General features: G+C 25.3%; 1 protein-coding gene across 2 annotated transcripts; it reads left to right on the top strand.

Annotated features, from left to right (window-relative positions):
• Positions 1-201: 201 nt before the first annotated feature.
• LOC122848185 (cadherin-23) lies at positions 202-10,707 on the top strand. Of its 2 annotated transcripts, none has more exons than XM_044146077.1 (9): positions 202-249; positions 3,543-3,634; positions 3,720-3,942; positions 4,435-4,586; positions 5,029-5,409; positions 5,496-5,625; positions 5,694-9,433; positions 9,495-10,468; positions 10,553-10,707. In XM_044146077.1, exons 3-9 carry the CDS (start codon positions 3,765-3,767, stop codon positions 10,662-10,664), a joined length of 5,667 nt encoding a protein of 1,888 aa, XP_044002012.1. In that variant the 5' UTR covers positions 202-249; positions 3,543-3,634; positions 3,720-3,764; the 3' UTR covers positions 10,665-10,707. The 2 variants fall into 2 exon arrangements, with proteins under 2 accessions (XP_044002012.1, XP_044002013.1); XM_044146078.1 differs by having other exon boundaries at positions 10,558-10,658.
• Positions 10,708-12,187: the final 1,480 nt, after the last annotated feature.

Below are 12,187 nucleotides of genomic sequence, written 5' to 3'. Positions count from 1 at the left end.
GATCAAACAAACTACCTGCAGCGTACATCATTCATCATCATAAAAAATAATAAATTATTTTTTTTTTTAATTGATAAATTTTCATTAATAATATTTTCATTATATTGTTGTTATTAATTTTAATTTGTATTTTTATTTGCATTATTGACGTTTATTTTAATTTTCATTTGTGATTTCGTTCGTTGCTATAAACAAAAAAATTTAAATGGATTTTTAATTACTAATGTGTTAAAAATTATTTTAATCTTGGTAAGTTTTATTTTTATTTAAACTTCATTATATTTCACAACTTTTTATGTCAATCATAGTCAAAAGATTTTTCATACAAATCAACTGGCATGCAATTTATAATCCATCAAAATTCAAATCAATTGATAATCCATCAAAAATAATATTAATTTAAAATTACAACTATAAAATATAATTAATAAATAAAAATATATTATTTAATTTTTTTTTTTTTAACTTTTAATTAATTAATTTTAATTACTAACATAAATTACTATTAACTGTATTATTTTTTATTTAAAAAAATAAATAAATTACAAAAAATTATATTTATAAAATTTTATTTTTTTTTTATTTTGTAAAATGTGGATTATTTTTTTTTGTTAGGGGTATGTAATTTTAACATCACGCAATTTTATTTTATCCATAAAAAAGTATATTTGTAAAAAAAAAAAAAAAAATATTATTAGAGGGTTGTTGGGAGAGACACACACCAGACGGTCAAAAGAATATATAATACATCGCGGTGTTGTATCCCGTATGGTTTCGAGGTCTTTTATTATTATTTATTCCTATCATTCAAAGGGGAAACACGCATGGCAGGTGTGGGAAATGACGTCACAATATTATATTAATGCCAAAAAAAAATATGTATATCATAGAAATATAAAATATGTTATATTGAATTCAAATTTATTATTTATTGGAGAAATTGATCATTAAAAATAGATAAATTGTTAAAATCTTTGAGGAAATTTAAGCACTGTCTAATTGATAATCAAGTGTTTATCTTATTTCCTGTCCGGATGTCCTCGGTCTACCAACCTGCTGTAGGAATTGCCAATGAGAAAGTCCCCCAACATATATATATTTATAAATCATCAGTTACCTTGATATTTTGCTTTGGAAAAAATTTAATAGAATCATTTATTTGCATTTTTTTTCCAGTAGCAAAAACTGGACATAACGAGACGTAATAATTTTTTTTTTTTCACTACTTTGTTGGACAATGTAAATTAAATTATGAATAAACAAAAAAAAAAAAATTACAGAAGTAATAGGACAATTTAAAAAATTTTACAATCAAAAACAAAAATATATTTTTGATTTTTTTTTTATTTTAATAATAGAAATTTATTGGGACACTTAGAAAAATTACTATTAAAAAAAAAAACAAAAAATTTTCAATTGAAAATAATGTTTTTACAATTATCAGTTAAAAAATTTAGAATTGAAAATTTTTTTATTAATTTTCTAATCATTTTTAAATGTCTTAATTTATTATTATTAATTGACTCAAAAATTTTCCTGGTAATTTTCAATTATTCATGTAAAAAAATAAAAATATTTCGAGTGTTCTATTTTGATTTGGTCTTGTCTATTTATTTATCTGAATTAAATAATAATAATAAAAAAAAAACATAGACAAATATATTGCATAGCTCTCACTTGGAAAAATAAATAGGAAAAAACTGGATCATCTGATCGATCACTTTTCCAAGAAAAATCCAGTCAGATGTGTTTTTAACGAGAACATGAATTTTTCAAACTGATAAAAAATTATTGGAAAGTACTGATGACAAAAAAAAATAAATATACTTATTAGATATTCAGGTATACGACCTAAATATTTACTCTGAAATCATAGCTCTTTGTTTTATTTATATTTTTTAACTAAACTTAAATTTTAATTGTGTAAACATGATTCCTTAATGAAAGTGAATCACATTGCAGTATTGCACAAGCTATTGCACTCATTATCATCATCAAGATTCCCATTGTTTGTAAATCTTTGAATAGTGTATTATATTAAATTTGTTCTAATTCACTTTTAATATATAATAAAAATAATAATAATGAAAAGAAAAAACACCATGAAAATGCAATCTTGCATTTTGTCAATTTTTTTTTTTTTCATTTTAATTTTATTGTTGACAGTGTTAGTGTATCATCAGCCTTTCACTAAAATAAACTTGTCATTTTAATCTCGACGTATTTAAAATATAGTAATTATTTTCACCAGCCAAGTTTATCCTTAGTCTTGACATTGTGCCGGTAGAAAAATTAAGAAAGCGTTTCGAATCGAAAAACAACAAAAAGATGCGACTTTAAATTTAGAATTCAATTTTTTCTTTTTTATTTTAATGGAATTTAAAATTACATGTAATATTTAAAATTAATGTAATTGTATAGTGTACCTATTGAATTATTAAAATAATAATTTTTTTTTTTAAATTGTTATTAAATATTGCGTGAATGTACCGTTTGCAAATGTTGACATGGCGTGCGCAAGCAATGAGCGCTCACGTGCGCCAAGTATCAGGAAAACATACAAGTGAATGTTTTTAAATGAAAAATAATTCCCCTCATTTTTTGTATTGAATGATTCATCATTTATTTAATCTATATAATTATCAATCTAATAAAAAATATACCATACAAATAATTAATTGACAAAACAACTCCAACGTTCAAAAATTTTATTTTCAATTTTTTTTTTCAACTGTTAAATTGTTAAAAAATTATTTAAATTTAATTTATTACAAAAATAATATTTAAAAGTTATTTATCAAGTAAAAATATAGACAATGAAATTTTTTTTTTACATTAAATATATATTTACAGTATCCCCCATCAATGTGATCAGAGATGCATTGAAAAAAATTAGAAAAAAAAAATACGTAAGAGATTACGAAACAGTTAAAATTATACGGTTACTTGAATAACACAAAATAATATTGAATAATAAAATGAAATATAATAAAAATTTCAAGATCATATTTAATTTACAAATTAATCACTATTTTAAATCTTCAAAATAAATGTAAAACAATAAAAGTGAAAGTGTTGTTTTAATTTATTTTTTGAAATGATTTTTTTTTTGTTTTTTGAAATGAAATTATTCAATTCAGTGAATATTTCGATGAAATAGTAATAATGTAAATTTAAATATTATCAAAAAATATGTGTACAGTAAAAAGTAAAAGGATTATTATATTTTTTGTTGGAAAAAAATAAAATTATTTTACTCGTTGAACATAATAAGTGAGTGAATGATTGAGAACATTAAATCGCTTTTGTGATTAGTTCCAGTATCTGATTAAAAAAGCAGAGAGTACATACAACTAGGCAAAACTTTTCTCCAATCGATTATTACTTCCGGTGATTTATTTTATTTTTAAACTTGGCGCCTTTAGCTGTATGATGTGCAGTAAAATAAAATTCTGCAGCATCACTGTGTAATTTAAAATGAGATATAGAAATTAGCCTGATTTTTGATCTAATATTTTATATATATCTTTTTCTTGTTTCAGAAAGTGATAATGGAGCCTGGTGGAACATTAAAATCACCTGGTTAATTAGCTACGATTCAAAGAACCCAATTAGTCAGTCAACCAATAAATTTGTGAGAAAAAAAATTTTATTGTAAATTTAAAAATAAATTAAATCATCAAAATATATTTGTATTTTTTTTTTTTGTATTTTTACAGAAACAAAATTATGTCATCAACTAGTCATAAATGGTGTAATCAAAAATGAAAATAAATACTGATAATGTACATTTTAAATATTCAGGAAATAAAATTTATAAATTTTTTATATTTTTATGTATTTGGAAGATTTGTAATGCTCAAAATCATCCACCACAATTTATTATTGATGGACAAAATGAAATTGTTGTCAAGGTTAAAGAAGGTCCAGAAACACCAGTTGGTATGTAAATAATTTTACTGATTAAAACCTTTACAATAATTAATTATTCTCTTATATAAAAAGAACAGTTGTCATCGATAATTATGAGAGAGAGATAGATAGAATTATATGTGTAAGTGTGTTATCTTTTTTTCAAAAAAAATAAAAACGGGTACCAAAAATTTGAGGCAAATATTTTCTGGCATAGACCAAGTGCGTTGGTTCACATGGTCTTTGCTAGATTATATTTGCCCCAAATACGCAAAGCCAGTACCATTTGATAGTGTCGTAATTTGATAAAAGCCAGACCTTACCAGAGATTTTGTCAAGAACTTACTATCCCAAGATTTATTCGAACTCAAAACCACAAACACTGTAGGCAGGGCTCTTGCCGACTTAACCATCAGCTCAGCTATAATAAAAAATAAACTTTTTTTTTACATACTTTTCAAAAAAATACATTTGTAATTTTTTAAAAAAATACATAATCAATATAAATAATTTTTTTTCCAGGTAAATTAATTCACACACTGACTGGACGTGATGAAGATGGTGATCCATTAATATTTGGAATAAAACATCAACCTGGTGCCGATGTAATAAAGCTAAAAAATACTGATAAAAATAAAGCCTACATTTACCTCAATAAACTACTAGACAGAGAAGTGAGTAAAAAATAAAAAAAACCTACATTACAACATACTTTTTTTTTTTTTTTATAATTAAAGTATAAAAGTATGTAAATATGTTATTTTTATTTAAAATTAAATTACGGAACGTTTCGTGTTTAATACGTCACAAGTATAAGAAGAAAATTATCGTAGCGTAAACGGGACCATCTGCCTTCCTGGGCATCGTGACCGTTCCACTTGGCTTGCACTGGTTGCCAATTGAATTACCAAGACAACCATGTACATATATATTTTAAAATAACAATTGCAATAATAATAATAATCAAACAACAACAAAAACAAGAACAAAGATCAACAAATATATAAAATTAAATTCTCACACTTAAATATAAATATTGACATTAAAAAATCCAAGTAAAATAAATAACTAGACCATGATAATAAAAATTAAAATGTATTTATTTTTTTTTTTTAGATACGTGATGAATATTTATTAATATTAACACTAACTGACAACAAACTTGGTGATGGAAATTATATCGAACAAAGTTTTTTACTACTTGTTGAAGATATTAATGATAATGTACCAACATTTCTATCACATCCAACAACCCTGACTGTTAAAGAAAATTCAGGACCAGGTAAATTATTAACAGTTGAAGCAATTGATGCTGATGAAGGTGTACATGGACAAGTTAATTATCAACTACAAGAACTTGATGGTGATAATGATGTATTTAAAATAACAAATATCAATGGTAAAGGTGTTATAAGTCTTGTTGGTCAATTGGATTATGAAAAAAAATATTTATATCAATTACGAGTACTTGCAACAGATCGTGCCATCAGTGGAACGGTATGTTAAACAAGTGGGTCATATGGCTACTACTATTGTCCTTTATTTAATACGAATTTTTGTTTTTTAAAATTTATATTTTTTAGATTAATACTGGAACAAGTGCTATATTGGTCAAGGTACAGGATGTTGAAGATCAACCACCTGAATTTATTGCCATGACGCCAGTTGTTAGAATAAGTGAAAATGCCAAAATTGGTACCTCAGTTCTTCAAGGTTTGTTGATGAAATTTTATATACCTAAAATGTAAGAAAAAATTTTAAATTTATATTTTATATTTTAGTTAGAGCTATTGATGGTGATAAAGGAATAAATAATCGTGTAACATACAGTATAATTGATGGACCTGTTGATTTATTTGGAATAAATTCAAATACTGGTGTTGTATTTACACGTGCACAACTTGACAGAGAAGCTGAAGATAATTATGATGGTACATTTATCATTAAAATAAATGTTAAAGAAATAACAACAGCACCATCAATAACAAGTCCAACAGTATCAACTGAAGTTACAATAATTTTAACAGATGTTAATGATGAAAAACCAAGATTTCGTAGTGATTATTATACTGCTGAAATTAATGAAAATGCACCATATAATACACCAGTTAATTTTATTGGTAATTCAATACCAGAAATATATGATCATGACTTGGGAACAAATGGTACATTTAAAATGTATATTAAAGATGATGGTGGACGTTTTGAAATAACACCATCACGTGGTATCAATGAAGCACCATTTTTAATACGTGTTAAAAATTCAATGAAACTTGATTATGAAGAGTCATCAGTTATTAATTTTACACTTGTTGCTGAAGAAATTGTTAATATTAATCCAAAAAAAACAAGTGTACCAATAACAATATTTATAAAAGATCAAAATGATAATTATCCAGAATTTATAAAAGATATTTATGAAGTTAATATACCAGAAAATTGTGATATTGGTACCACTGTTGCATGGATACAAGCAACTGATTATGACAGTGGTAATTATGGTACACAAGGTATTAGATATACAAATTTAGGTGGAAGTATTGCATATGCATTAAAATTTAATTTAACAAGTGGTATTATAACTGTTAAAAATACAGGACCAGGTTTTGATAGAGAACTTGTATCACGTCATTATTTAACAGTTGAAGCACGTGATGATCTTGGTAAAGGTAATAGAAATACAGCTCAACTTGTTATTAATATTGACGATGTTAATGACAATGCACCAATTTTTTTACAAACAAAATATGAAGCTGTACTTTTAGAAAATAAAAATGAATTTGAATCACCACTTGTTATTGAAGCATTTGACATTGATTTAAATGGAACTAAAAATAGTCAAATAATATATTCAATAATAAGCAATGAATTTGCAAATAATTTTACAATTGATACAAAACATGGAATAATTAAACCAACTGGTCCAATGGATTTTGAGGCATTGCCAATAAGCCAAGGACACAAAGAAACATCTGTACGTCAATTAAAATTAATAGTAAGAGCAAGTGATTTAGGAACACCAAGTTTAAGTTCAGATGCACCATTGACAATTTATTTTAATGATGTTAATGATAATACACCAGTATTTGAACAGCCATCATATCAAACATATATCAGAGAAGATTTACCTGGTGGTACAAGTGTCATGCAGGTAAAAGCATGGGACAGAGATTTATCATCACCAAATAATAAATTAGTATATCGTATTCAAAGTGGTGCACATGATAAATTTATAATAAGCCCAGAAAATGGAATTATTAAAATAGCACCTGGATCAAATTTAGATCCAGATTTAACATCACCAAAAACAATTGTTTATTTATTAACAGTTGTTGCTATTGATAGTGGTAATGAAATACAAAAATCAGCTGAAGTTATTGTTAATATAACAATTATTGATGTTAATAATAAACCACCGGTTTTTATTGAACCAGGTACAGTATCAATTAATGAAAATACACATGTTGGTGCTTATGTACATCGTATTATTGCAAATGATCCAGATATTGCACCAAATTTACGTTATAAAATTGATCAAAATACATCAGAAGCAAGAAATGAAGAAGGTACCATTATTAAAATACAAGAATATAATTATTTATCAGCATTTGAGCTTAATGCTGTTGATGGATTATTAAGAATTGTTAAATTAATTGATCGTGAAAAAGTTGAAACAATAAGACTTGGATTAATTGTTGAAGATCTTGCTGCTGTTAAAGGTAAACAAATATCATCAACAATATTAAATATAATAATTAAAGATGAAAATGATAATAATCCAAAATTTCGTCGTCCATTTTATCGTCGTTCTGTTACGGAAAATAGTAAAAATGGTGTACATATTGCAAGTATTGTTGCTGATGATGCTGATAAAAATCGTACAATAACATATTCAATGGAAAGTACAAAAGAAATATTTGATCTTGTTAATTTAGATCCTGAAACTGGTGAAATTGTTGTATCAAATAAAATTGATCGTGAGACATATTCATGGTTAAATTTTACTGTTAGAGCAACTGATTCTGGTATACCACCAAGATCAAGTTTAGCTGAGGTATATGTTCAAGTTTTAGATGAAAATGATAACAATCCATATTTTATAACAGACATTGTTAATATAACAATAATGGAAAATTTAAAAATTGGCACTGAAATAGCAACAATACAAGCAAAAGATCCAGACAGTGGTGATTATGGAAAAATAACATATCTTCTTGATCGTATATCATCACAGGGAAAATTTAGCATTAATCCAGACACTGGAATTTTAACTGTAGCTGATAATATTGATAGAGAAATAAAAACAAATTATTTATTGATTATTGAAGCATGGGATAATTATCATTTTGGTTATACAGCTGGAGAAGCAAGAAATGCATTTAAACAAATCGAAATAATCGTCAATGATGTCAATGATAATTCACCAAAAATTGACATAACACAAGAGTGCATAACAATATCAGAATTTCATGATTTAAAAGACATAATAACAACAATAAAAGCACATGATGCTGATGATCCATTGACAAAAAATGGAAGAGTATTATTCAAAATTTTATCTGGTAATGAGCTGGGTTTATTTAGCATTGAACAGATAAATTATTGGACAGCTAAAATTAAATTAGTAGGATCATTACAAGGTTTATTTGGTAATTATTCATTGAATATTGAAGCACGGGATTTAGGAACACCATCAAATAGTGATAAAAAAATATTAAATATATGTGTAACTGATTACAATGATAATCCACCGATTTTTATAAGTCCACAACATAATACAACAATAAGAGTACCAGAAAATATAACAATTGGTTCATCAATAATTCAAGTTGAAGCTAGAGATGCTGATACTGGATTAAATGGTGAAGTACATTATCGTTTGAAGCAAGATCTTGCCGGTCATTGGCGAACATTTTCAATTGATGATAAAAATGGTAGCATAACTGTTCGACATTCACTTGATCGTGAAACCCAAAAATTATATGAAATAAGAATTGAAGCATATGATCTTGGTACACCAACATCATTAACAAAAGATTTAGATCTTATTATTTATGTACGTAATATAAATGACTATGAGCCACAATTTTTAGTAAATTTATTTGAAGTTATATTTACTGAAGAAAAAATACCAGGTTCAGAAATATTTATCCTACCAGAAACAATTGATCGTGATGAAGTTGATGAATTAGATGATCCACCAACACAAGTATGTTATTTTATTGTTGGTGGAAATGAAGATGGATATTTTATTTTGAATAAATTAAATCATACATTAACAACAGTTAAAAAATTAGACAGAGAACAACAAGATGAATATTCATTATTGATAAAAGCAACTGAAGATTGTAATAATGTACCAGCAAATGAAAGTTTTTTTGAGGAAGATGATGATACACTGTTAAAGGTCACTGTTAAAATAAGTGATATCAATGATAATCCACCAAAATTTACAAGTGATGTATTTACCGGTGGTGTTACAACAGAAGCTGACTTTGGAACTCAATTTATGTTTATCAAGGTAGGTTTTTCTTATTACCAATTGATGGAAAAAATCATAAAATTGCTTATATATTTTTCAGGCTATTGATTTGGATACCGGTGATAATGCAGCAGTTAGTTATTATCAAGTCGGTAAAATACAAATGACATTAACCGAAGGACTTGAGGATATTAAACTTCAGCCGTTTCTTATTGATCGACTGACTGGTGCTGTTATATTAAATTTCGATCCACAACCAAGAATGAAAGGTTATTTCGATTTTATGGTATATGCTAATGATTCAGAGGGTCTTCATGATACAGCACGTGTATTTATTTATTTATTACGTGAAGATCAAAGAGTGAGATTTGTATTACGACAACATCCTCTTGAAGTACGTAATAGAATTGATGTTTTTCGTGAAATATTAGGTAATGTTACTGGTGCAATAATAAATGTTGATGAATATAAAATTCATGAAAATCATAATGGTTCTGTTGATCGTACTAAAACTGATTTATATATTCATCTTGTTGATAGACGTGATAATTCAATTCTTGATGTATCACAAGTACTTGAATTAGTTGATAAAAATATTGAAAAATTGGATAATTTATTTAAAGATTTTAATGTATTAGATACACAACCAGCTCAAGCATTACCAATTGTTCATTATGAACAAGCTGCAACGACATTTTGGCTACTTGTATTGACATTATTTTTAGGTGCATTATTATTGTTGTGTATTACATTGTGTTTATCACAAAGAGCATCATTTAAGCGTCAATTAAAAGCAGCAAATGCATCAACATTTGGTACAAATGATACTGAATTTATTCGTGGTCCAGCAAGAGTTCCAAATACAAATAAACACAGTGTTGAAGGATCAAATCCAATTTGGATGCATGCTTATGAAAATGAATGGTTTAAAAGTGATGAATCATTTAGTCATAATTCAGAGAGAGATTCACTTGATGAAAATGCATTGAATAATGAAGAAACAATCAATGATGGAAGAACTACTGATGAAAATCCATATTATACACAACCAGAACAACCAACTTCTTTTTCAAGGTAAAAATAATTTTACTATATAGTTTTTTATCTTGTTTATTGGTTAATTATTATTAATAATTAAAATTTGTTTATTTTTTTCAGCGTAGAAACTGAAACTGATAACCAAAATATTTACTGTCGTGAATCACAAATTTTTAGAAATCCAAATCCCGGAAATACACTTGGAAAAAAAGTTGAGACAACTGAGTTGTAAATTTTTTATTTCGATTACTGTAATCTTCTCTTTTTTTTTTTTTGTAAATATTTATTTATAATTTAAATGTACTATTTATATTTATTTAAAATATATTCATTTAATGAAAAATTATTTGCCACAAATTGTTTATTTAAATTGGCATATTATTATTTATTTATTCAGGCAAAAAAAAATAAATAAATAATGTGTGTTTGTGTGTAACAATGTGTGTAATTTTTTTAAAAATAATAATAAAATTTTGTATGATTTTTTTTAAATGAAAAAAATAAAAATATATAAAAGAAATGATTAATTTTTGTTTTTATTTATTTTTTTTTTTTGATTTATTAATGATGATGTGGGTAAAAAAGTTGACGTTCATATTTTATAATTTTAAATACAAATAATAAAAAAGGCTATTAAAGTGTCGACGTAGAAATTTTATCTGATTTTAAAAATGAAAGTGTAGATAAAAAAAATTATTAGCTTTTTGGTTGATTTTATAAAACATAATTGTAATAATAATAAAAATAGGACAATGAACTTTAACCTGATAGTAGAAAAAATGAAATAAAAAAATTATCCAAGTTGTCAGGTTAATGAAAAAAGTGACTACAATTCTCGAGAAATTTAAATAGAATCTCTTTAAATGTAAATTAGCCAAACACGAACAAAAGAATAATAAAAATATACACTTTTATTTTTTATAATTAAACGGTTGTTTTTTAATTTTACTTCATCACAAATATAATAAATACACCTAAAATTTACAATAAAAAAAAATAACAACAAACACGCTATATGAAAAAAATAATATTTTTTTTCAATAGAAATTTAAGCTCATTTTTTGGCTGACCTAGTTTCTATTTTTTATATTTTGATTTATATTTTTATATCAATTAATCAAGATACATAAAGATATAAATAAAATATATTTTGAATAATAATTTGCTACCCTTTATTTAGTTAAAATATAAAAATTCAAAAAGGGGAAAATTAAACTGGCTTTATATTCTTATCGTTTTCCTGGACATCGCGTGTAGTCTTATGGTAATTTGGCATTACTAAGAGCCCACCAATCGAGACCAAGAGTTGAAATCTCATCCTGACCACTTCAACCTAGCTTGGATTTCAACCCTCTTCTGTATTTTAATATTCCTTTTTCTTTTTACACCGAGGCGAGTGACCCAAGTGAATATAAATTACTGACAAATAAAAAACTAAAAATACACAAAATTGTAAAATTGTTTTAACAATTATTTCACACCAAATTATTGCACTAAAAAATCATTACAAAAATTTCCATTCAACTCTTAAATACAAAATTTATTTTAAAAACTGAAAACTATATTTTATTTTTTAATAAAAATAGCAAAAACATTATTAAATTTTTATTACTCCACTGTACAATAAAATCTTGTAAATTGTTTTTTTTTTTCCTAATTATTTCGATGAATATTATGCCAATCATAAAAGTCAATTTACTAAATTTTATTGGCTGACTCATCGGTAATAAAAAAAAAAAAATACCTCGCAGTCAA

Source organism: Aphidius gifuensis, linkage group LG2 (assembly GCF_014905175.1).
Source record: "Aphidius gifuensis isolate YNYX2018 linkage group LG2, ASM1490517v1, whole genome shotgun sequence".
In the NCBI taxonomy this organism is placed as follows: domain Eukaryota; kingdom Metazoa; phylum Arthropoda; class Insecta; order Hymenoptera; family Braconidae; genus Aphidius; species Aphidius gifuensis.
Note: the sequence above shows the minus strand (reverse complement) of the source record. Positions and strands in the feature narration are given on the sequence as shown.